Here is a 25,731-nt window from a genome sequence, read left to right as displayed (position 1 = left end):
GCACAAAAGAGTTATCCCATAGAATCTCACGTTGTGTAACATGTACACAAGGGAAACTCAATAGGCTATAATGTTCCAAGCATCTAAAAGATTTATAGCATGTTCATGAGGGGGAGAAATGACACTCCCGTGGTCCATGAACAACACTAAAAATTCGAGTGACATGGTCTATGACCATGATAGAACTTGGCCGAATTCTTTGTGATACAAAGATCACTAGCTAATGCTTGGGAACACATGGATTTACATGTAATAAAAATATGCATCAGGCCATATAAAGTGAGCATAGATATTCCCATCTAAGAATGATAAAGGGTCATGATCCAGACATAGACCATCCTAAGAGATTATGTATATACCACCACAATAATATGTGCCGTCTAGGATGGAACCTCATAAGAAGATGAGATAAGATTGGGAATATATGTTGGATATGAGAATACTTTCTCCCACGATTTTATAAGAAACCTTGAGCCAAATATGGGTGATCAGATTAAGGCCAGGTTTACGGATTGCATGATTAAATCCGACTATCCAACATCAGGGGGAGAAAGAAATAAGCTGGTACAAGTATAAAGAAATGGAATGGTATCAACCATCCTTGTCTTGGCAAGATCCTCGGACCAGAGAATATGATTTAAGACGTCCAAAGAAAGATCATACAAAGCTAGCTAAAAGAATGCCAGACAGATTAGACCCGAAAAGAAAAGAAAAAGAATGACTAAGTCATACCAGCTTAAGCACCACGAAATTAATGTCCTAGAAGAGACATAATCAAGTTGCTATAGAGTCTAAAGATAGACCAATATGTTCCATAAGATAAGGAACCTCGGAAATGAAAAGAAAGGTGCATAGAAATGACATATCTGAGGTCATAAGGGAAACCAGACCAGACATTGAGATAAGGCTGCGCAGCTAACATCTAAGGTACCAGACCATGTAGTTTGGGACGCCAAACTGCAAGGTAATAAAGGTTCTTAGTAAGAATGAAATCTCTAATCGATTAGTTCATGTCTGGAACACAATGAAACACTATAAAAGAAGTGTCGACACATACATACACAAAAGATAAAGATGCATAAGAAAATAGCACTTGAGTTTAAAAGATATAAGCGAGGATCAAAACCCACGAGAATACAAGAATGCATTCATAGACTAAAAGAAACTGTGGGGGTTTAAGAAAGATTCAAAGAATCTATAAAAGAGATGGGTGTATTGGCCATATATAGAAACACCATCTGATAAGATAAAACCAGTGAAAAATAGGTCTTGTGTGGGAAAGGAAAAGAAATCGTGAGACATGGACTAAGGTGTTCATATTCCTATTTAAAGTATTCAAGGAATGGCTTGATTACACAAGGATACTCACAGAGACCAAAGGAACAGATTATAAGGAGATATACTCCTACGTGGTGGATGCTACTACAAATTCGAAAAGGTCTGGATATAAGTAGAAAGAAATGTAGTAAGTAGCATATTGATCACTGGATAAAGAAATGATAAAAGTATCAAAAAGATGAGAAGAAATTCTCATAGAATAGTTTTGTTCCTAAGCTATTCATGGACTGAAACAAGGCAGCTGCGAATGATAGACTAAGAAAATAATTAGTACAACCAGTCCATATATCCCTATAGAGGATATTATAATTCCTTGTGTTATGTTTATAACAAACCAACCTAAAGAGAGGTTCAATGATTTCAATGATACAAGTTATCAATTGATTAAACAGGCTATGTCTTACATATGGTAAAACTGCAGAAAAATCATAGCCGTGTGAGTGTGTGAATGATTAAGTCAGCACGCCTAAAGTGAGAACCATAATCTAAGATAGTGACCAGAAGAATACCTGGTCGTGGCTTAATAAATATAGTATTCCTAAAGGCAAGAAAAGATCGATAGCTATGTATAAAAGACATGAGTGCATTTGACTGCGAATTCATAGTTTGATGAGTTCCATTGCAGCAAATAATTATTTATGGTTTTACCTTAGACACTCATGGTAATGGACGTGTATAGACAAGGTCTATAACATAACATTGATCGACAAAAGGAAATAAAGAAAGACTGACTACAATGGATAAAACAATTGGCACATACGAAGAGAAATAAGTCCAAATGGGCAAAAGATATAAAGAGAAGTGGTTCGTATGTGTTTGGGTCAGAAGACTCAATATATATTGAATGTCCACGTTTTGATAAAGCCATATAACCAAAGTATATCCGTTGGACATGAAAAGGACCTGCAAATAAAGTTTTATTGCAGACTATAAAGTCCATCCGAGCATCGTTCGAAGCGCCATCAGTCCGACCAAGACATGGAGTGATCAGCAGCAAAGATGTACATCCTGACCACATCTTTATGGAGTTCCAAAGACATCAAGACGTCCAACATTCACTAGTTCATTCAAGGAGAACCCAGTTGATCATCTTCACCAAGTCACATGCAGCTTCAACGTTCAGGAAGACTCGGATACCAGATGGAATGCGTCTACTACAGTGATGCATTCATCAGGGGGAGTTCATATGTTGTACTCTTTTTCCTGTCCATGGTTTCCCATTTTGCCACATTGGTTTTAGGGTTTTCCATGAGAGGTTTTAATGAGGCAACATTAAGCATGCAACGAACCAGTACCGGATGTGTCGATCAAGGGAGAGTGTTATGTACCAGATTGTGATCGACATAACCGGACCGACCAGGACCGTACCGACCGCAGGAGATAATACTTATCGACTGTTGTACTTATCCACTTAGGATAAACACGACCTGATGTATATATATATGTAAGACCCCTGGTCGAGATTAATAATAGAAACACGTTTCCTCACTTAGTTTTACAACAAAAAGTATGTTCTACTTCTCCTTTGTTCTTTTGTAGTAGCAGCAAATCTCTCATCAACATCATCAATAGCATCGTATCTTTGTAGTATTAGTAACGACTAATTTGAGTAAATTATATAATCGTTATATTTTTTCATTGTAATTACAGAATCAGAGCATCTTGATTGATATAGTATGTTCCAAATTATATAATCCAAGATTTACCATATTAAAAGAGAATGAGTCGAATCGTCCAAGATCATGTAGAACCCCAGATGTGATTAAAATATATATGACAATTAATGATTTTAAATAATAAATATTTGCTAACAATCTATATATTTTCTAGGGGAATTTTCAAAAACACCACTTTCAAAGTACCATTATTCATCTTTACCACCATTAAAGACACATTTTCAAAAATACATTATTTATTAAAATGGTAAATACTCTTATATCTTTGTTTTTATATGATTTTCAAAATTCTAATCTCAAATTCTAAATTCTAAACCTCCAATTATAAACCCTAAACCCAAAATCTTCAACTCTAAACCCTAAACCCTAAACTGTATACCCTAAATTCAATATTCTAAACCCTAAACCCTAAAGTCTAAACTATAAACCCTAAATCTTCTATCATTTTGTTTAATTATTTATTATTAAAATAAATTATACAATTACATTAATCATATAATAAAAATTAAGATTTTTTATATGTTGTATTTTGATTTCTTTAAACGAGTATAAATTACTACAACTGTTTAAAGTCTCGCATAAATTTTTGTGATCAAGGTTTAAATTTTTATGTAATAAGATACAATGATTATAAAATCATATGAATAAATAATTTTATTTAATAGGTGTTACATCATATGAAAATACATACTTATATTTTGATATTTGCATTAGAGGTATATTGAAAAGTTAATATTTTAATTTTGAAATCTTCATTGTTTTTTTTAATGATTATAAATTATTGAAATAGCTAAACATTCCACATTTAAAAACAATTCTTTGGTGTAAATTATTCACATTTTTAAATGATTATAAATTATTGAAATATCTAAACATTCTTTGCATATTACGAAACAAGAGTAATCGTTTTATATGTGCACCCCAATTTATTACATAATAGTAACTGATTTCTTAGTTATTTAATATAATTATTATTTTATTATTTCGTAATATGCAAAGAACATAAAATAAATAATAAATATAAAATATTTATTCTGCACAAGACGCATATTTTAACCTATCTCTTTAATAATTTTAGATCTTAAACATTTCTAAATCTCAGGTCAAAAAGAATAAAATGAGAATAAACTTCAAAATCAATATTTATATTGACCAATAACCAATATGAAAACGACATAAAAGAGAAAAATATTGAAGATAGATAGGATTGACACGTGAACGTAAACTTCCTATAGCCATAATTAACTTTCAAATTGCTAAATCAAGATATAAAACAGATCTGGCATAGTTTCATTATAACCAAATAGTAGGTTTGAGATTTTTTCCGCGTAAACGTTATGTTCTTATGCGATAAGTGATTTTTTAACCTAAAATATTTTTAAAATGAGATCAGCTCAGCAATAAACAAATTATATAATTACCATAAAAGGTTTAAAAAAAACTGTTTAAGGACCAAAAATATTAATTCGATCAAGAATATACATTTTTTTTTCATACAATATTTTTTAAATATTTTTTATATATATTCACCCTGCGCAAGGCGCATGTCTTATCCTAGTTAACTGTGAAATTGAAACCAATAAATATGTGAAATATATGATGAACGCAATGCAATGATCTTAAAACCAGTACAACGTAGTTAATGATGACCTATAACACTGTATCTCAGATCATAATTGAGCTTCATATTGACAGCTTGTTCTGCTGATGTAATTAACCAGTCTGTGTTAGTGTCACTAATACAAATATGTACTCCATACACTCCGTTTTTCAAATCAAAAATGAGTTTTATATTGACAACATATTGGGATTGATTAGTAAGTATGAGTGCACTGGACAGTTTTCATTTTTCTCACAGCTAACTCACAGCCACAAAATCTATTACTCGAGCCCGTTATACTGACTAGGACATGTATTTGATTAGTCTGTGTCAGTGTCATTTACACTAAAAATAAAAGTAACAAATATAGATGTAGAAGATGAAAACAAAGACAAGATAGGGCTAATTCGAAAAACTTCACTTAGTGTTGGGTCAGATATCACATAGAAGAAAATCACAAGAGAAGGGGTATTTTAAAGTTTACAGAACTGGAACCCTTGTTTGTTGTAGTAGTCTCAGACAACTCCTTCATACTTGTCCATGCTTTTCTCTTCCTCTTATTCGATCCTCCACCAACACCACCAACTGTTGCTTTTTTCTCAGGAACACTTTCCGGCTCAACTGGTTTCTTACTTTTGGATTTCCTTATTCTCTTCTCTCTCTCCAGTGTAAGCATTGGCCTTGGTGTATTCACCACAACACTAACATTCTCAACTCTTCTTTCAGGTGAACAAGGAAGTTGGATTTCTTGAGGCGCTACCACCACCGTCACCTCTTTATCAATCTTGGGACGTGGACGAGTTGTTTTCGGCTTGGGCGGGTACATGTCTTTCATCTGACCTTTTGTAGTACCTCTCTTGAGATTACGGTGAGAACACAAGTTGCAGTAGTAAACTACATTGTTCTGAGGCAGAAACATGTTAGGCTTCTTCTTGTACCTTCTCCTCATGTGTTTCTTCTTATTAGCCGAAACCTTGTCGATTCTAACATTACAATTGAAGCCAGGCTGAAGAACAGTCTCACACCTACACGAGAGAAACAAAAACATATTCCCTAATGAGAACAAAAAAAAAAGCAATGGTACCTAAATAGAAAATCAGACAAACAAGAAGTAAGACAAAAGCTACTATTCAAATGTCTTTGAAAGACAAATCGTTTTGGATTAATGTTCATAGTTAATACCTTTGACAAGAGAAGAGGTCAGGATCGTGAGGAATGTCGGAAGCTTGTCCATCGGCTGCGAGACGCCGACCGAAGAAAGTAGCTAAGGACGGGATGGGAGAATCTCCGCCGGTAGACCAGAGAGCGAGATTCTTCAAGTGCTCGTGTCTGAGCACAGACTTGAGATTAGGTCCTCCTTGAGCTTTTGTAAGCTTGTTAGCTCCTCCCCGTTTCCCCATCTCTCCGCGTTCTTGCTCAGTTCTTGTTGGATTTTGCAGGAAGGAGAAATTGAGAAAAATTAGGGTTTGTTACAATATTCATTAAAGCCCGCAAAGTTGTTGGGCCCTAAACCTTCTCACTTTGTAAGCAATTATCATCGTAATAAGGAGTATCTCTATCTATTAAAATTCATTAATTAATTTTAAAAAAGAAAGCTTATGAGTTACAGAGTTGCCTAATAAAATCCAATTTGTTTAAATCAAACGCGAAACCTTCTCATCCACAATTCCTACCACTTACAAGATCACAGAGCCTAATCTAGAGATCATAATAGCTTTTAAATCAAGACCTCCACAATACTTTCTAGTTCAATTCGAATCTGTTTTTAAAAATTCAAAGTTCGTACCTTTTCGTTATTACTAAAGAGACGAAACAGATGAGAGAATATTATGGCGGCTTGAACTCCAGCTTCAAATCCAGAAGCGAAAATACCTAGAGCTGCCACAGATTGCACCAGGATACTCAGAGAGAGAGAGAGATCAAGAGAGAGATCAAGAGAGAACATAAGCTATGGCACGAACAGCTCTGAGTTTGATTATCTGGGTTTTGGTATGGTTTCTGATTATCTGGGTTTTGGCCTCGAAAAAAGAGATTTGATTACTGGAGAATCAACTCACCTTTCGAAACACAAATACAGAACGAAAGTGGTAATGACGGTCCTGTTCTTTTCCCGGTCGCAGCGACCCGCGACCAGCGACCTGAGAGTGCGACTCAGGTTATGTTCGTTTCTTAGTCACACAATTAGTAGCTGCGACATTGTTCTTGACTTGTTGTTGTCCACTTCCAAACCTAAAAAAGAAAATTGAAAAGCATCATAATGATAATACGATAGTTGTAAAATTGATCACTTTATTTATTATGTACAGCAGCCATAAACAATACACATATCAAATTCACATAACGCTTTGTACAAAGATCAAATTGAAATATAAATTTTCAGAGGAATATAAATTGAGATTTTCCATAACAATCGTCATCTTTATAAGCATAAAAGTAAAACTCAGAGACAAATCATAATCATTATTCTGAAAATATGAGAGGATAGAGAAAGGAGGGTGGAGAGCAAACCTTCGGAAAGCGATGGATCCGACGGAAATGGTTCGATTAGAGAATGAGCTGCTACTTAAAACGGTGAATTGAAGTTTTAAGAAAAGAGGTAGGCATTAGATATGCAGATTTTTTTTGCCGACGGTAAATCAGAAGAGGAGAAAAGGTTAATTTAGGGTTGGGTTATTTTGTGATTATCACAAACAGAAAGTGCATTTCTGTAGTTTACCACGTCTGGTCGCAGGGTATGTCCCCTAGTCGCTAAAAATTACAGCGTCTCAAATTTTCAAACGCAGATCGCTGCGGTATGTCACTGCGTTTGGTCGCAGATAAGTGCGACAAGGAAACGAACGGCAGCGACATCAATGGTAATTAAACTAAAGAGAAATGCTTTGGGCTTAATCTTCTTCTTTAATTTCCAGGCCCATATCGGAGCCCAATATGAAATCATATCACTAACCCATATAAAAAAATTTCCTGGTTAAATTCTTTGCCGTCGTAGAAAAACCATAAAGAGGGAAAACATATATGAAGAAAGTCAAAAACTCAAACAAAATGTGTGAGATTTTATTTAGTGTTATTTTTTCATGTAAAAAGTACATCAATTTCCATTAAAACTAGATTTTAATAAAATCTCATGGATATTGAATAACATGTGATTTAAATTGTTTCTTATAAATACTTGATCCAATAACATCCAATTTCAATTAAAATTTGAATTACATTCATTTCCACTGAATTCATTAATTAAATAACACCTCTTAAAGAAATTCTCTATGATAATAAAAATAATTTATTAAAGAATAAAACGATTGATAAGTAAACATAAATATTGTCTATAAGGCTAAAATGACAACAAGGGTTTTATTACAGAAATGAAATGATCATCTTCTCTATTAAAAGATGTACAGATTTTATCTACCATTTAAAAGTTACATTGGACCATTTTCTAGAAATCACAACTGATATTTATCTATTTGCATAATAATATCATAACAATAATTGTTATTGTAATTTATTATTTTTTCCCTAAAATAATACTATATATGCATAAATTTATTAAATAATAGTGCAGGACTACTTAAGGAGAATAATATATTTAATTATAAAATCATGCAATATACTAAAATGGTAAATGCTAAAGTATATTTTTAAATAAAATATGAAAACATAAATTATTCTAAACAACATCATTCTATAGTATAACTAAATAAAATTTAAAATGTATTGTATACAAACTGTCGAAATTAGAAAAACATATTTTGTATGTAATTATCTATTTAATTATTTCAAATTATGAACTTATTATACCGAATTCAAAAATGTATAGTATGTATAATAACAAAGTTTAATGCATACAACAAATCACTATATCACTATATATTAATTATGATGAATAAAAAACCTCAAACAATAAGATTATAGAGTCGTGCAATATATAACATTAAAATGTGAATCATATCTTTAAAATGTTAGTTATATATTTATAAATAAATTACAATAACAATTATTGTTATGATATTATTATGCAAATAGATAAATATCAGTTGTGATTACTAGGAAATGGTCCAATGTAACTTTTAAATGGTAGATAAAATCTGTACTTCTCTTTTAATAGAGAAGATTGTTATTGTAATTTATTATTTTCTTTCCCTAACAACTAATTAAAAGTATTAAAATTTTAATTTTGTTTCTCCTTTAAATGGACCAATTGTTAACAAATTTTTATATCTTTCTTATAAGATATACTATATTATGCTATATACATATATATAATTCTCCATTAGTGGTAATTTCATTAATAATGTTTTCTATATTTCTATGTTTTGTAAAAAAAATCGATAAAATAACATTTATAAAAGAATGTCAATAAGATAAACCAATATAATGTGATTAAAATGAAAATCCAAAAACTAATATAAATTTGTATTTTAGATATATTTTTATTGTGGTCATTTAGATAATCATACAAGTTAATAAATTGTATTAATAAATTTAATAGAATAGATGATCCGTTTAAAAAAGGATGTCGCTATCTATTATATATCAAACAAGGATACAAAATGAACACACTCTAACATATAGAAACACGTACAAAATAGTTTTACGACATATCCAAAACAGAAGAAATTATAAATGGTATATTGTTGAAAAAATATCACCCGCCCAGTCGGGCGGGTTAGAATCTAGTTAAACTTAAAATCATAACTAGAGGTTGATCTGCACATCTGTGCGGGTTTTGATTTTTCTAAAATTGATATTTTTTTTTCATAATTTTATCATATATTTTTAGATATGTCATTATATAACTAAATGTATATTGGTTATTTGAACATTTTAGGTTCATACACATCATAATCGAATTCGAACCAAAACTGATAATATGTTTACTTTTTGTTATTATTAATTTTTAGGTTATTTTTAGTTTAGATACAAAATATCTGAACCAAATCGGTTAATTTGGTTATTTTTGGTAAGAATATATAAAATTTTAGATAGATTAGTTATTTGGATATTTTTAAGTTTCAATACATCATAATTGAACCCACTCGAACCAGGAGGATCCGACTCAAAAGTCACCAAAAAAATTTATAATACTCGAACGGAGTCTAATTTCAAAATTAAAAAATTCTAATACCTGAAAAACGATTCATATTTGAACAGGTATCCGAAAGGCCATATTGCTAACAATATATTATTATATTTACTTGAATAATTAAAAAGAGTAAAACTACTATTTTAGTGGTATTGAGGCGTTTTAATTCAAACGTCATGTGTTTTTTACATATTTACAAATAAATATTGATTTTATATAAATGTTAGTATATATTTTATAATTTAAATTTATTAAATAATTGTTTATTATGAAATTTCTAAACATAATAATTTTATAGTTAATATTTAGTAATTTTATTTTAGTTTTGAATTGTCAACCATTTCATTAAGATTTTTAGAATATGACCTGCCCGTCCGCACAAATATATTTTATATAGTTTTTCGTGGACCAAAATTTTAATGTATGATAAAAATGTTATATATGCTGTTTAAAATTTGCTGTTATATACTTTATATTCTTCAACATTTATGTATTCAATTTCCATTGGGATATTATTTATATGAAATATCTATAAAATAATATATTTAGATACTAATTTATATTTTAATTATTTATTATGTAAACAACTCTTTTATGTGGATTTTAATTTTTAGATATTACTAATAAATAATTTAAAATATAACTACAAAGCTTTCAAACAATATTTTATTCTAAATTTATTTAATAGATACTTAAATTTGTTACTAATAAATAATGAAAAGTATAAGCAAGTAGTTTTAAAAATTATTGTGTTTTTTCTCTATTCAACTGAATAATAATTATTATTACTGCATATATCTAATATATTTACATACTAGTTTATATTTTAATTATATGATATAAATAACTCTTTTATGTGGTTTTTACTTTTTATATATTACTAATAAATAATGAAAAATATAACTACATGGCTTTCAAAACATATTGTATTCTAAATTTATTAAATAGATAGATAAATTTATTATTAATAAATAATGAAAAATATAAGTACATAGTTTTAAAATGTGATATTTCAGAGAAACGATCAACAACCACAAAGATGGAATCATGTCAATGTTGTGTTCGTAGTAAGCCAAAGACAGTCAATGCTGACGTATGTCCATGGCTGTGTTGGAACATGAAGAGGCAAGTACAAGCCTGCATTAGTTGATTTACGTTTCGCCTGCTAGCAAATCCTGTAACATTCGACAAATATTTGCACGTCACGTCTCAATGTTGGCCAAAAATAGGATGTTGTGACAAGATGGAGTGATTGATCTTGACCTACGTGGCCTTCATTATGAAGTTAAGTGATTATCTGCAACCGGAGACTGCAATCAGGAATACATAAATGTACTCCACAAAAAAGAAATTAGTCATGCACATAGTAGTTGCTGATGATACCGTCTTTTGCCTCAAGAAAGATATGTGAGAAGAATGGGTTGGACTCATAAAGGTCTGCGAATGAAGCAAAACCGATGACAAAAACTGGTATTGCAGACTGCGATTTACTTTATCTGGTGGGAGAGTAATGATAGAAGACGCAATGGATCTATAAAAACGGTAGACCAGCTAGCTCGGTTGATAGAGAGGACTATAAAGAACATAATCTCGTCGAAAAAGTACTATTTGAAGCCAAAGCTGTATGGTTTAATGCAGATATGGTTTTCTGCTCATATTGAGTTCTTTTGCTGTAGCATTGCAGTAGCTAAACCTATTCTTTGTTCATATAATTCTTTTTCTCGATGATCAATAAATTTAAAATTTCATCAAAAAAAAACCGATGACAAAAGTATGCATTGTGGTCAGCAATCCATGACGCCTACTAAGTGCATTGTAAGCGTAATGAATCAATATTTAAGATATTGCATACTAAAAAGATAAATAGATTTGAGAATCAACGATTCATATACGTATATAAGGAATGCTAAGTTAGTAAGCATAGATCATTACTCATTATATTAATAAATATAATATAATTAGTTAGTTACTTAAGTTTAATATAATATAAATTGGATTTATTAGTCTAAAAATAATAGATTAGTTATTTAGTTCCTTAATTTTAGACTTGATATATATTTTATAAGTAAGTTAGTTATATGTTACCCGGAAGCTTCGCTGGACGTCCGCTTCCCGCTTCAGAATCAGAATCGAAATCAGAACCTTGTGGAAGCTTATAGAATCTCGTTTTCAAAACGTTTCCAAAATATTCTCCTTAGAAAACACGTTGGAAGCTTACGATATGTTTTGTAATCATGCATTTGTTTTTTGAAAAAACATAATGTCATATATTAATAAAAATATAAAATAATAATTTTTAATTCATGTAAAATCTAGATTTTAATATTAATGAATAGAGAGAATATAAATATACAAATATTAAAGCTAATACTATAAATTATCTTTATACATTGAGATTTTTATTAAAGATATAGGATATATTCAAATATATTGTGTCAGTTGCTTATGAAGTATTAAAATAATTAATACAATAGTTTTTTTTAAACTTAATTTATGTGTATTTTCACAGTTTTAATATCAGATAATTTTAAAATTATTATAAATGAATAAATGATTTATTTTAAATTTAAATCAGATAATTTTTAGTCCTAATTTTATTTCAAATATTGTATTCTAATATATATATATATATACACACTTCCAATACGTACATGTTTCCTATCTTTTTAAGAAAATTCGCTTATGCGTTTCTACACACTTCCTCTTCCATTTACCCGATTCTATCTTCATGTAACATAGTTTATAAGTAAAAACTAGATTTTCACCCGCGCTTTCAAAGCGCGGGTTTATTTTCCTTTATTTTTTTTTTAAATTGAAAAATATTTAGTAAATGTCATATTTTCATATATTTGTTTTTTTATAAAAGACTTAAGTTTTTTATCTTTCTTTATCGTATTTCATTTTAAATGAGTATAGGCTTGAACACAATATCTGGATCCGAAGAACCAACCTGAAACCGATCCGAAAATCAGGGTTCCAAACCCGATCAGACCCGGGGTAAATATCCGAATGAGTTCTAAATTGTTATATCCGAAGAACCGGTCCCGAACCCGACCCGATCTGAAAACCGAATGAGTACCCGAAGATATCCGAAATGTGAATATATATCTAAAAATATATGTTATAATTATATTTATAATTATTTTAATATTTTAAATTAATATTATAAGTTAGCTATAGAAGTTATTTTCGATACTTTGAGTATTTTTGGATAAAATATGATAGTTTGGATAAAAGTTCACCCAAAAAAATTGTATAGAATTGATATTTTTGGTTACTTTTGAGTAATTTAGATACAAAAATTTGAACTGAATCGGATACTTTGGTTACTTTGAGTACAAATAACCGAACCCGTTTAGATACTTTAGTTAATTGGTTATTTTCAGGTTCTTATGCATGAGAACCGAACCCACCCGGACCCGGAAAGACCCGACTCAAACCCGATCCGAAATTTTATAATACCCGAATGGGGTTTAATTTCAAAACCCAAAAAACCCGATACCCGAAAGAACCGATCCGTACCCGAAGTGATTAATTTTTGTTTATTACACAAAATATTAAGAATGATTGAAAAAAAATTATTTGAATTTGGAGAAAAAAATAAGAATTGAATCTGATTTTTTAATCAGCCCAAATGGCCTAAGAGAGATATGATGTGGGATGTGGGCTGGATCAGAAAAAATGACCCAATATAAATGTGTTATTAATATTACTTGATTGCCCTTAATGAAATATGCAATGTTAATAAAGAAAAGAGTATTTTTAGTAAAAAGGACAATAGGATCCTGCTTTAATAGTATAGATAATTGAAAATTAGTTAAATTAAATATAATGGTTAAACTTACACTATTGTAAGTAGATAAAAATGTTTTTGTTTCAATAATATTGATTTTTTAATAATACATCATACCGTCACAAAGAGTTATACTTTTAGCATAGAAAATTTAGCATAGAGTTAAACGCGTACTTGTATTATACTTCTCTTTACTAAATTGTCTCAAATTAATTAATGAATAGAATTAATGAATTCTCTCTACAAATTAACAAGAAAAGAAGGAGAGAGAGAGAGAGAGAGAGAGAGAGAGAGAGAGAGAGTAGAGAGAAGGTGTTCAAGTCTTTTCAGCCTTCAGTTCAGAGAATGCTTTAACTCAAAAGCGCTCTTCAATTTTCAAAATATATTTTTAATACATACCCTCTCTCTCTCTCCACTTTTGTCTCTTCTGTCATCTTCTTCCTTTTTCTGCCCTTCCCTTCGATGTACATCTCAGAAACCCTAGATTCAAAAATCTAGGGTGTGTTCTGTGTTGTCTCTTCCTTTTCTCCTACTCTTTAATAGTGTAGGAACAGCTTCCTCACCTGCTGCCTAATCTCTTAGCCCTGTTCTTGTTTCAACTACACAACATTCCGCGAATTCAAATCTGCACTTATCCCAGAGCTCAGAGCTCTCAAGATTTGGTTTCTTCTTCTTCTTCTAGAATTCAAAACTAGATCTTTGATATTATCCCTAAGGTTTTCTTGAATTTTACAATGGGCTTAACAAAAAACCCAGCTTGATTCTAGGGTTTTAAAAATCTATCGGAACTTTGGTAGCAATTAGGGTTTTTTTTTTCTTTTTGTAAATGCATGGAAGGAGGTCGAGAAGCTATGCCACCATTCCCTCCTCCTTTCTACTTCCCAAGAGGACCTTTCTCTTCTCAATCCGCGAGTGCCATCCACGCGCCGCCGGGTTTCAGACCAATGTCTAACCCTAATCTCCAGCAGCAGCATCCGTTTCCCTTGGGCGGCGGCGAGCAGAGACACCATCAAGATTTCAGCCATGGGATTCATATGGGTATGGCTTCTTCTTCTTCTCCGTCTCCCACTATGCAACAACAACAACCTCCACCTCATCACAACTCTGCGGAGGAGCAGTTGGTTAAGAAGAAGCGAGGACGGCCGAGGAAGTATGTTCCTGATAATAATGAAGGGTGTGATCTTGAGCTCTCTCCGATGCAATCTTTGCAGAAGCCTCACGTCTCTTCTCCACTCTCTGACCCTAACGCTCCTAAACGAGCTAGAGGTCGGCCTCCAGGAACCGGGAGAAAGCAGCGTCTCGCTAATCTCGGTGAGCTTTCTTATTTCTTGAATCCGAGTTATAGCAAAGTTTCTTAGTGGATTGAGATTGTGACATTATGATTTTATCTGAAATTAAGACACTGGAGCTTTAGTGTTTTAGGTTGCTTGTAACCTGTGATTAGCTGAAATTAGGACACCAGAGGCTTAGATATGATTCTGTGTTTGATTTAAGAAGTTGCTAAACTGTTTTTTATTAGGTGAGTGGATGAACACTTCAGCTGGATTTGCATTTGCGACTCACGTGATCAGTGTTGAAGCCGGAGAGGTACATTTTTAACTCTCCGTTGATTCTCTATCAGATTATTCTGAGTTCTGAGTTCGCTTTTAATATATGATCTTCTTCCTCTTCTTGTTTTGTAGGACATTGTCTCAAAAGTTCTTTCGTTTTCACAACAGAGGCCAAGAGCTCTTTGTATTATGTCGGGAACCGGAATGGCTTCTGCATTTACGCTACGTCAAACTGGATCATCAGCGCCTACTCTGTCTTTTCAGGTTCTCAAAAATTCCTCTCTGGTCTCACAAACAAACTCCTTTTTTTCATCTTCTTTGTTTTTTTTTTCTTTCTGGGGGTTGCTGTGTAGGGGCATTTTGATATACTGAGTGTACAAGGATGTTACTTGGTGAATGAAGAAGGTGGGTCTAAATCAAGAACTGGAGGTATTAGTGTCTCTCTCTCCCGCCACGATGGTTTTCTGATTGGTGGAACGGCTGGAACTCTTATCGCAGCCAGTCTCGTTCAGGTATATATCAATCTTTAGTATCAATCTACGTTGTAGAGATTCTTCTTGGTTGAATGGTTCTCTCAGTTCCTGATGGCGTTTTGTGGGTGGTGGCGTGTAGTTTTGTATACGGAAGTGCAAAGGCTAAAGTAATCAAGCAAGAGAACGGGTCAAAGGAAGACGACACCACCAAAAAGGACAAGAGCCTGGAGACGCCGGCCAGTGAACAGCCGTCGCCGCCGCGAGCAACAGAATCAGCAGCAGAGGCGGCTCAGACGCCACTGGACTACTCTTCTCCAGGATGGGCAGGATCTGGTGGTGGCAGCAGAACAACTGACTCGAGAAACAATAACCACCTCACTGATATCGACTTGACACGAGGATGATTCAGTCAGTCTTATTCTTACTACTCTACTTATTAGAACATTGCAGCATCTTACAGATATCGTTGGTGCTGTACATAAACTACTGTTGTTGTTGTTGTTGTTGTTGTAGATTTCCTTTTCCTTCTTTTGGATTTTCATGGGAGTTACGATGTTACCAGAGAGATTCCAGGATCTTAAATTTTTTTTTCTCTTTTATCTTTAACATTTGATGTGTTGTAACATAACTCATTTTCTATTTCTAGGGAATTTATTCATATAAAAAATTGTTGGCTACATCAAGCTTCTTAATAAACTTGGTATTCTTTTGTTTAACTGACTGGTTGTGATTCATAATTTGATTTTTTCAAAGTTACTGGCTAGTGTTATTGTAGTTTGTAAGTTGAAGGAAACACATGAAAAAATAAAAATAACTTTGTATATTGATTTTGTTAAATAAATTGTTTTGAACTGAATGAAAATGTATTCAGTTTTGTAACGTATACTATTTGATTATATTATTAAGTTTTACATGGAAAAACAGTTTCGTGTATCAATATGTAGAGGTAGATATGCTCGTTTGTCATTTTCAAAAAAGTGAAACGGAATTTGATGTAGGTTTTGATTATCTTGGCGAAGCGGCAGCAATTGTCCCCTGAATTCAAAGGTTCGTACAACTAATCTGACAAAAGGTTCAGTGTTCGTTTTATTTTGTTGACATTTGAGTAATATATCTACAAAAACTGTTGTTGCAGATTACTTGAGTTATGGTAGATTTAATTTTCAGTAGATATGGTTCTGTGTATCAATCTGTTTCTTTTTCTTGACAATAATAGCTAATGTTGAGGTGAAGTCGATTTTTTTTATATCCTCGTCACTGACTTTTCCATAAGAACATGAATCTCATAAAATACTTATATATGTTGTCTTGATTTGGTCTTAATGGTGCTTTGTTTCTCAGAGATTAACCCATTGGGGAAGGTTCCAACTATTGTTGACGGCAGACTTAAGCTCTTCGAGAAGTTACACACATAAAACTTCCTTCTCTTTTGCATTTCTTGCTTCTTTTTCTCTAATGAATCTTAACCTGAAGTAATTCATCTCGCAGTCACGCCATTTTTATTTTATCTTGCCTCTGCACTTCCACGTGTAGCTGATCATTGGTAAGTGTCTTTGTTTTTTTTTTGTCACATGTTCTTGAATACCAAAGAGCCTTCACTTCACTCACTATGTTCATTCACTTAAGTATCCGAATGATCTTTCCAAGAGAGCCAAGATTCACTCTGTCTTGGATTGGCATCACACCAATTTACGCCCTGGTGCAGGTATATTATACACTTTAGTACTCCATTATTTGATATGGAGTCATCTTAGAATGACGACCAGCTCACATGTTGTTTCAGCTGGATATGTTATGAATAGTGTTCTAGCTCCATTTTTTGGTCGTTCTCTGGGTTCGAAAGCAGCTGCTAAAGCTGAGAGGATACTGACAAAGTCTCTGTCCACTCTAGAGACTTTTTGGCTTAAGGGCAGTGCTAAATTCTTGCTCGGAAGCAACAAACCATTCATAGCTGATCTCAGCCTTGTATGCGAACTTATGCAACTTCAGGTACACAAACATACATTTCCAAAGTAAGAAAAAAGATTCTTACTTTGCTATGTTTTGGCATTTAATTGTATGTGATATTTTGTAGGTTTTGGATGAGAAAGATCGTCTTAGATTGTTTAGTCCTTACAAGAAAGTTGAGGAATGGATTGAGAATACGAGAAAGGCAACACAGCCTCACTTTGATGTGGATGGTTCATAAAATCCTTTACGGAGCTAAAGACAAAGTTGAGAAGCAGCGTAAGATGGGAACAAGCGTATCTAAACCGGGTTTTCAGTCCAAGATGTAAGAACATAACTTGTACCGAGGATGGTTTGTGAAAAAAACCCGGTTCAAGGGATCACCTAAATAACTCGGTTCAACATTTATATTGTGGTCGAAACCAAAGAATCAATATATATATATATATATACAATACTAAAAGCTAAATATCCTCAAGGGTTAGGCTGTCCACGTCACCCAATTAAATCGTCCAATAGGAATAGAGCATTTAACCACGTCAGATGCGTCGAGTCTAACATTTGGGCTTCGAAATCACCGGCCCGTATCGTTCTAATTTGATGAGCCCGTGAAACCCATCTCACGCTGAGATCCCCTTTCTCCTTTCACGATTGTCGATTGGTTTTCTATTTTCTTCTCTTCTTCGTTTCCTCCGTTAAGAATTCTTTCCTAGGAACAATCAATTCTCTCCCCACTCTTCTTCACTCTTTAATCCCATTAATGGTTTCTTTTTGTTTTCTCCCTCTGAGATTCTATATAAGATCTCATTCTCTGTGTTTTGGTTTTCATCAGAAGTTCTAAAATCCTCTCCACTGCGCTTTCCGATGAAGTTCTCCGGTGTTCCCGACTCAGTAAAACAGAACGGGGAAGCGGCGGTCCCCTCAACTCCGGTTAAATCCGTGGTCCAAACCGGTGTCTCTTCCGGCGACGTCAGCTCCAAAAGAAGTAGCGGCGGTCTCCTCCGGTCCCGTCAAACCAGTCGTCCAGACCGGTGTCTCTTCCGGCGATGTCACCTCAATGAAGTCAAAAGGCGTAGCGGCGGTCTCCACTTTCATCGTAAGTTCAATTAACATTGAAAAATGATCTCGGTGACAATTGATGCATTTTAGGACAAGTTCTTAGATTAGTTTCAGAAGCTGACATGAGTTTTGTCTTGACGGGATGAAAACAGGTTATGGTCCTGCTGGGTATGTACTTTTCATTGATGTGTACGCTGGCCTTGAGGCAAGGTTCTTCATAATCTCCTCTTTTTCATGTCATTAAGACTCTGTAGCCTAAAGTTTCAAGCTTTTTTTTCATAAGATACCAGTCATTCCGACACTTCCGTTGACGCAAGTTGAGTTTAATGAATTAGGTGGAAGCTTAATGTTGGCTAATGGCTACAACTCTTGCTTGGGACAGTGAACTGTCTTGGACGCTAGAGAATGCTATTGAAGCACTTCAGGAGACTATGCATCAGGTAAACATAGAACATATTCTGCTTTAGGTTATTGTATGGTCTTCACACTAACGAGAACTTTGTTGTGTTGTTACTTCTGTTGTGATGAGGTTATGAAGGGAGTCTCTAGGAGTATCTGTTCTTAGCAAGAATCATGTTCCCACTAAAGGAGCGCATTACCTTGCTGTAGAGAAGTCTTTGGAGCGACTGATTAAGCGAAAATTTCATCTCTTAGCAAGTTAGTTTAGCGACCAAAGTCCATATCTATTCTTGCACTTTTATATGTTTCCAGCTTTATTGATATTTTCTGTTTACAAAAACAAGTTGTGCTTTCACAGTTATATATGTGTTTTTGTCTAAGGCTAATATAGTCACTTTAAGAATAAAGCAATGTTAGGACTTGAATCTCACTCTGAGTTAATTGTTTGACAGAGTGAAGGGCATCATGCTTATCAATTCTATCTGAAACCACCTGGTGCACAAGCTTTTATCGGGAACACGGTATGGTACGTAAGTAGTCTCTTGATGCATTCTGTTTGGTTTAACTTGAATAACTTTACATCACGTGATCATCTAAAAGCGCTGTCAATGCTATCTCCATGCTTATCTTTTCTTCAAGTTAGGTTAGACCTTTTTCCTTATGTTTTATCTACAGTATGGCGTCTAAAATTACAATAATGGTCCACACTCGCTTATTTAAAACAGCTGCAGCATTATAAATTACAAGACTACCAATCGTTTGTTGATTGTGATGCTGCAAGATTGTGTTTTGTTTCTATCTCTTGCAATTTCCTCACATAGCCTCTCTTAGGTTATATGCTTAGATGGGTTCTTTTCTTGCAGATTTCGAAGGCTTTAATTTCCTATGAGAGCCTGAGGTTGTGATTGCACCAGGTTTACAGCTTTAGATGATTGCTGTTCTGTTCTTTAACCATGGGAGATTGCGTCATCGGAGCTTCATCAATATTTTTGGAAGCATTGCAATTAATTTGAGAACAAACCTTCACAAATTTGGGTCATAAAAAGGTCTGCATTTACCTCCCGTAGTACCGTTTGTTAACATTTGTCTTCCCGAGCCTTACTTGGTTTTGTGTATATCTGAGAGAAAGATTGGCTTTACAGGATAATGATCGAGGAGAGATGCCGTTGAAGCTTCTTATACAGTTTCAGACATGGAGAGCTAATAGCAACTGTTGATGAAATGAAAATACTAAGAAAAAAATAAAAATATAAAGGTGCCAGCACGTCACTCCAATGTTTGAATAATTGTCTTTAGATCAGGCTCTGTATTCTTAAATGATTATCTGTCAAGTGTTTTTCTTTATTTCGGCAGGATGAAAAAAGCGTATAACTGTTTTTGCAACATGCTCTTCATATCAAAGTTAGACAGGAGCTAAGGTTCATAATTTAAATGAAACAAAACTTTCTCTTTTTTTTTTTACTTCATAGTGGATGAGTATTAAGTCAGCTGGTAATTTTGATTTTATACTTGCAACTCTTAAAATCTACCCAATCTGTTTCATGATGTTCTTGGAACTGCTTCCAGTGATGGTATGTAGGGCTACTTGACTCCATGTTCAGGGGAGACTCGCCTGCCTATATTCAAGCCCCCAATGGAGGGTCTGGAGGACAACTTGACCAACTAAGTCATCTGAGATCACTGACCTAGATCAGAGTTTTCTTCTAATGGAAATAATTTACTAAACTCATCGATTGTTACTTTGAAGATAGAAGAAAAACAACATCTTTTTTTTTTTGGCAAACAGAAAAACAACATCTAATAGTCTATTTCCCATGTTTATATTTTATTTTTGCAGACACTATATGTACACGACAAATTCTTTAGATCCAATCTATTGAACGATTAATAAAATAGTTAAATTACACACTAAAAAAAAAAGTTTGGTTACACCAAACTCTGAAGATAAATTCGTATTATTCTTCCCATATCAAATATCAAAAACGTATATTGCCTTATATCCAACTTAAGAAAAACTGAATAGCATATTCAAGATACTATTAAAACAACAAGTTGCACTTTAGGTACGGCTCTACAGTCAATCACCCTTCCACTAATGAAGAGGACACTTGGCAAATTCACTCCAGATAAGTATTGTCCCCAACATGTACTTGGAGCTCCTGGAAGAACTTAATTCTGGCGATGTATAGTCAGGCCAAGTTTGGATTCTCTCTCTTCTCAAACTCAAGCAATTAGGATTGAATTAAACATGTGTTGTTGTAAATGCAGAGCAATGGTGATGGGAAACTATCAGAAGAATCAACCTTCCCTTATGCAGCTTCCTCTGTTTCTTACATCCCTTTATCGAGCATGAATCTAGAAGAAAAAGTAAAGAGGATGCATTTGTCTAGGACTGTGCCTATGACACAGATAAAGGGCACACGATAGCAAGAGATAGAGGAACTCAACTTTTCTCTTACGGCCATAGTCGTCAAATCAAGTCACTTCACTGATTCTACCCTTTTAATGCAAGATACAACAGTAACACGGGATACAACAGTGATCACCCCAATAACACTTGCGCTTTCAATTTAAACAGGTGTTTCACACACATAATGATAACATCACTGTAGAGTTGAGGATGAGCTACCTTCACGTCCAAGGATATTGCCTATATTCAAACTATCTAACGAAGTACACGTCAATTGAGTAATGATAAGGTCAAAATTGATACGGTGTTTCCTAAACTTGATTCAAACGTTAATGGATCCCCAAATACAAAAACTGTGACATCAACGAAGTGTCACAAAGGTGGTTTCCAGTGCTGTACTGTATAAAGCTCAAATGATTGAAAATAAGCCTGAATTTGCTTATGGATGTGTGAGGTGTACGTATATTCTTTACTCACTTTTTTTTTGTCTGCTACTTAGTTTAATCGAAGTAAATATACTTTGCAGGAAATACTAAGACCCATTTGGCAGGCTCATTAGTCGTGTCCAGCATCCACAAAGTTCATAAACTACAAAGAATCTTACGTTACATTAAATGGTATAGACAAACAATAGATGAGTGAGCCAACGTGTGGGCCTTTAATACTCTTTTTGGGCTTCCTTAATATTTTGTTTTTTTGAGAAATTGAGCTTCCTTAATATTCATTACAAGTTACTTGGAATGGAAGGTATGCAAATTTCAAATAAAAATGACAACCACAGTTGAATCAATATCCAAACAAAAGATTTTTTTACACCAGAAAACACACGACTTTCAACTTAGCATCAAAATTAGCAACCATTTAGCAAAAAATCAAAGCAACTATGAAAAGAAAAAAACTATTCAGCAGCTCCAAATTGTAGCCAATATAAATTCAATCAACCCTCTTACAACCTGTTATACGGAGAAATTTAAAAACATCTGCAAATCAAACCACGCGGTTACAAGAAACGCAATCATCCCTCTTCAAATTTACACAACCCTATGAATGTAAAACTTCAGAGGGGGAGTTAAATAACTGCACAAGAATGTGAGCATTTCAGGCAAAACAAGAATGTAAAACTTCTAACAAGGGATGGGAATCAAATATCTCGATATTCAAAAGTATTTATGATCCAATTTATTTCGTCCAGATCATTAATTTTTAATCTGTTTTCGATTCACTGCTATTTGATTTTCAAATAACAAAAACTATAATTTAAAGCGGATATTTGTTATGATCCATATAACTGAAAAAACAAAAATAAATATTATAAAATAATAATATTTTAGAGTATAAGAACAACAGTAACAAGTCACCAGTAAAAACCTAGACAAACGGTATGACATATGCTTTTATTACAAGCAAATGACCAAATTACTTTTTAAAATAATTTTAGCACAATATGTAATGGCCTCAATTTTCAATTTCAGCTTTCATAATAAATAAAATTAAACTACATCTTATTTTTTCTGAAAATTACGAAGATGAAAATTAAAACTATAAAAATGTGAAACGTTTAGAAAAAAATATTAGTTATTCGTACCTTAGTTTTCTTCAACTATATCAAAGTAAAATAAAATCAAATGAATAAATATAATCCACTATGCTTAAAAAGTTTTGTTCTTTTTTAGGAGTCAATGTCGAATTAATGGGATCCTCTAGGCATAATACCGAACCAATATCTGATCCGGTTTTAAAACATTGAGTTAACAGTTTTGTTTTTTTTTTACATTTGCTCACCATCATATACATATTTTAGATGGTTAAAATAATCTTTTGTGAGTTATAATCATATTTATTTATTAGTAAATTTTAAATGGAAATTATCCGCGCGTAGCGCGGAAATCGATCTAGTGTAATAGTAATAACTTTTTCAGTGCTTTTGCAAAAGAAACATATAAGTGAGACCCCATTGAAAAATAAGGGAAATATAAAAGGGCGTATCTATAGTAAACAAATATTTTCCCATTTGTTTGGAAATGCGCAAGGCCCATTTAAGATAAAATGAAATATAGGACCATTTATTTTGGCCTACTTGAAGCCCATTCTAATATTTGAACGGAAAACGACGACGTTTTCCCAGCAGACCTAGGGTTTTACCTCTCTTCTTCTTCTTCTTCTTCTTCTTCTTCTTCTTCGGTTCTCTATCTCTCAGTCTTCACTGAAGCGGCAAACAAACGAAACTCGAACGGGAGCAATCATGGATCCGAAACCAGTATCGATGTGGAGTTCCATAGTGAAGAAAGATCCCCCCTCAAAGCCTCCGACAACCGACGTAGCTCCGTCGGCGATTCTCGGTATGGTCGGAACCTGCAAATCCACAAAGGGGATATCTATGGCGGTTGTCGACGCCAACGCCGTCATCGACGGTAGCCATAGCCTAACCAGCTTCGCCGACAAATTCGTAACCGTCCCCGAAGTGATCTCGGAGATTCGCGACCCCGATTCTCGCCGTCGTCTCGAATTCATCCCTTTCACTATCGAAACCATGGAGCCTTCTCCTGAATCTCTCACTCAAGGTAAATACAAATTGATTCTTCTTCGTAATGAAGTTTTTCGAGGTGGTTAGATTGGATTCGATGGTTGAAAGCAGTTATTGTTTTTTTTGTTGATGCAGTTATTAAATTTGCTAAAGCTACTGGTGATTTGCAAACACTCTCTGATGTTGATCTTAAGTTGATTGCCTTGACGTACACGCTTGAGGCTGAGGTTCACGGGACTAAGAATCTTAGAGATGTTCCTCCGCCTATTCAAACTGTTAGGGTTAAGAGATTACCTGAGAAGGAGTTACCTGGCTGGGGATCCAATGTGGCTAACTTGGAGGAGTGGGAGGCACTTGAGGACGAGGCCGAGGAGAAATCGAACGCTATTTCCAAGATCCTTCCGCTTAAAGACCTTAACATGAACATACTTCCTTCGGACAGCTGTTCTGAGGTTGGTGATGTTGCGTCTCATACTGAGGGTCGAGAAGAGGATGAGGAGAGGAGAGAGAAGAGGTACCCGCCTAAGAAAACAGAGGTGAAGCTTGAGGGTAAGATGGTGGTGGAAGGAATAGATGCATCGCAGGGGGGAAATGATGATAAAGATGGTGGTGAATGGAGACCTGCGGTTAGTAGCAGTACTCACAGGAAGTTCCTTAGGAGAAAGGCCAAGTGGGAACATTACAATGCCTTGTCCGAGCAAGAGTTTCAGAAAGATCAAGAAGCTGACAAAGCTGGTGAAAAGTGTGGAAAAGGTAGCGGAAAGGATTATGGAGAGCTTTCGTCCATCTTAAAAGATATTAGGTTGGAGGAAGACTCATTAAAGGCTCTCCAAGAAGAAGCTGAAGAGGCGAATGGTGAGGATGATACTGAAGTCGAAGCTGAGGGGGTCGACATTGCTAGTGAGGATGGTGATACCTTTGAGGCATCATCGATGGCAGATGATGGTAGCAGCGAGCAGAGTTGGTCGTTGAGAGCCTTATCTGAGTCCAGTGTAGCTTGTATAACTGGTGACTACGCGATGCAAAATGTTATTATTCAAATGGGTTTGCGTTTGCTTGCACCGGGAGGTATGCAAATTCGCCAACTAAACAGGTACAACTTTATGAATCAGATGTTTCTCTTATCCCTCAAAACACTTTTTCATTAGCTGAGGGGGAAGTCTTATACTTGATTGCATCTGGATGTTCAGGTGGGTGTTGAAATGCCATGCTTGCTACACAGTAACTCCTGAAATTGGAAGAATCTTCTGTCCCAAGTGCGGTAATGGCGGCACTCTGCGCAAAGTAGCGGTTACAATAGGCGAGAATGGCACCATCTTAGCTGCACGTAAGCCACGTGTAACACTTCGAGGGACTAAAGTAAGTAGTCGGTTATGAGGCACGTAACCATGTTTTGCTCTTCGTTGCTTGCTCTGAAGAAACCCTCGTTTTCTCTGTGCAGTTTTCGATACCGATGCCTAAAAGCGGAAGAGACGCAATCACCAAGAATCTGGTTCTTAGGGAAGATCAACTTCCTCAAAAGTACCTCCATCCCAAGACCAAGAAGAAAGCAAGCAAAGCGGTTAGTAACTATAGAAACTCTAATGGAGGAAAAAAACATTTTGATTTGATTATATTGTGTGGTTTTTTTTTCAGGGAGATGAGGATTTTATATCAGACGATGTGTTCATGAACCATCACAGTGATAAAAAGGCACCATTGCAGCCTCCAGTGAGAAAAGCTATGGCGGTTTTCAGTCAGAAACGAAACCCTAATGACAACCATTACTCGCGTTCTATGCACTGATCTATTTGTTTCTACCCGCATAACAAGCATCTCTTCTATGAGAACAATTGTATTGTGTTTATGTTTGCTATTTTCTGAAGTATACTATTTGCTC

The 25,731-nt window shown here is 34.2% G+C and overlaps 3 protein-coding genes, 1 long non-coding RNA gene and 1 pseudogene across 12 annotated transcripts; 4 read left to right on the top strand and 1 right to left on the bottom strand.

Moving 5' to 3' along the window:
- Nucleotides 1-4,953: 4,953 nt before the first annotated feature.
- LOC108848611 (uncharacterized) lies at nt 4,954-7,274 on the bottom strand. Of its 2 annotated transcripts, XM_018622013.2 has the most exons (5): nt 7,123-7,274; nt 6,672-6,843; nt 6,401-6,492; nt 5,797-6,036; nt 4,954-5,639 (listed from the first exon to the last, which is right to left on the bottom strand). In XM_018622013.2, the coding sequence occupies exons 4-5, from the start codon at nt 6,012-6,014 to the stop codon at nt 5,069-5,071; spliced, it is 789 nt and encodes a 262-aa protein (XP_018477515.2). In that variant the 5' UTR covers nt 6,015-6,036; nt 6,401-6,492; nt 6,672-6,843; nt 7,123-7,274; the 3' UTR covers nt 4,954-5,068. The 2 variants fall into 2 exon arrangements, with proteins under 2 accessions (XP_018477515.2, XP_056862723.1); XM_057006743.1 differs by lacking the exons at nt 6,401-6,492; nt 6,672-6,843; nt 7,123-7,274 and having other exon boundaries at nt 5,797-6,394.
- Nucleotides 7,275-13,860: 6,586 nt separating this feature from the next.
- LOC108851515 (AT-hook motif nuclear-localized protein 5) lies at nt 13,861-16,190 on the top strand. Its single transcript, XM_057009900.1, has 6 exons — nt 13,861-14,801; nt 15,010-15,077; nt 15,173-15,304; nt 15,394-15,554; nt 15,641-15,921; nt 16,027-16,190. Exons 1-5 carry the CDS (start codon nt 14,321-14,323, stop codon nt 15,915-15,917), a joined length of 1,119 nt encoding a protein of 372 aa, XP_056865880.1. The 5' UTR covers nt 13,861-14,320; the 3' UTR covers nt 15,918-15,921; nt 16,027-16,190.
- A 645-nt stretch (nt 16,191-16,835) lies between these two features.
- LOC108850696 (glutathione S-transferase T1-like) lies at nt 16,836-17,873 on the top strand (annotated as a pseudogene).
- Nucleotides 17,874-18,119: 246 nt separating this feature from the next.
- On the top strand, nt 18,120-20,796 carry LOC108852271 (uncharacterized). Of its 8 annotated transcripts, none has more exons than XR_008944848.1 (7): nt 18,124-18,556; nt 18,672-18,729; nt 18,855-18,959; nt 19,058-19,194; nt 19,371-19,444; nt 19,782-19,964; nt 20,061-20,369. It is a non-coding gene; the product is annotated as an uncharacterized LOC108852271 (long non-coding RNA). The 8 variants fall into 8 exon arrangements; XR_008944849.1 differs by having other exon boundaries at nt 18,125-18,556; nt 19,058-19,176; XR_008944847.1 differs by adding an exon at nt 20,485-20,796 and having other exon boundaries at nt 18,127-18,556; nt 18,855-19,176; nt 20,061-20,336.
- A 2,696-nt stretch (nt 20,797-23,492) lies between these two features.
- On the top strand, nt 23,493-25,731 carry LOC108851568 (RNA-binding NOB1-like protein). Its single transcript, XM_018625020.2, has 5 exons — nt 23,493-23,889; nt 23,988-24,945; nt 25,043-25,211; nt 25,294-25,413; nt 25,488-25,731. Exons 1-5 carry the CDS (start codon nt 23,571-23,573, stop codon nt 25,635-25,637), a joined length of 1,716 nt encoding a protein of 571 aa, XP_018480522.1. The 5' UTR covers nt 23,493-23,570; the 3' UTR covers nt 25,638-25,731.

The sequence above is a fragment of the Raphanus sativus genome, chromosome 4 (genome assembly GCF_000801105.2).
Source record: "Raphanus sativus cultivar WK10039 chromosome 4, ASM80110v3, whole genome shotgun sequence".
Taxonomy (NCBI): Eukaryota; Viridiplantae; Streptophyta; class Magnoliopsida; order Brassicales; family Brassicaceae; genus Raphanus; species Raphanus sativus.
This window is presented reverse-complemented; position numbering and strand designations above follow the sequence as displayed.

Bases quoted from the DNA above. Each gene is read 5' to 3' on its own strand.
- LOC108851515 (XM_057009900.1), top strand. From the start codon at position 14,321: ATGGAAGGAGGTCGAGAAGCTATGCCACCATTCCCTCCTCCTTTCTAC. The intron at 14,802-15,009 runs GTGAGCTTTCTT...GTTTTTTATTAG, and splicing joins GCAGCGTCTCGCTAATCTCG to GTGAGTGGATGAACACTTCA. The intron at 15,078-15,172 runs GTACATTTTTAA...CTTGTTTTGTAG, and splicing joins TCAGTGTTGAAGCCGGAGAG to GACATTGTCTCAAAAGTTCT.
- LOC108851568 (XM_018625020.2), top strand. From the start codon at position 23,571: ATGGATCCGAAACCAGTATCGATGTGGAGTTCCATAGTGAAGAAAGAT. The intron at 25,212-25,293 runs GTAAGTAGTCGG...TTCTCTGTGCAG, and splicing joins TAACACTTCGAGGGACTAAA to TTTTCGATACCGATGCCTAA. The intron at 25,414-25,487 runs GTTAGTAACTAT...TTTTTTTTTCAG, and splicing joins AGAAGAAAGCAAGCAAAGCG to GGAGATGAGGATTTTATATC.
- LOC108848611 (XM_018622013.2), bottom strand. From the start codon at position 6,014: ATGGGGAAACGGGGAGGAGCTAACAAGCTTACAAAAGCTCAAGGAGGA. The intron at 5,640-5,796 runs GTATTAACTATG...TCTCTCGTGTAG, and splicing joins GACCTCTTCTCTTGTCAAAG to GTGTGAGACTGTTCTTCAGC.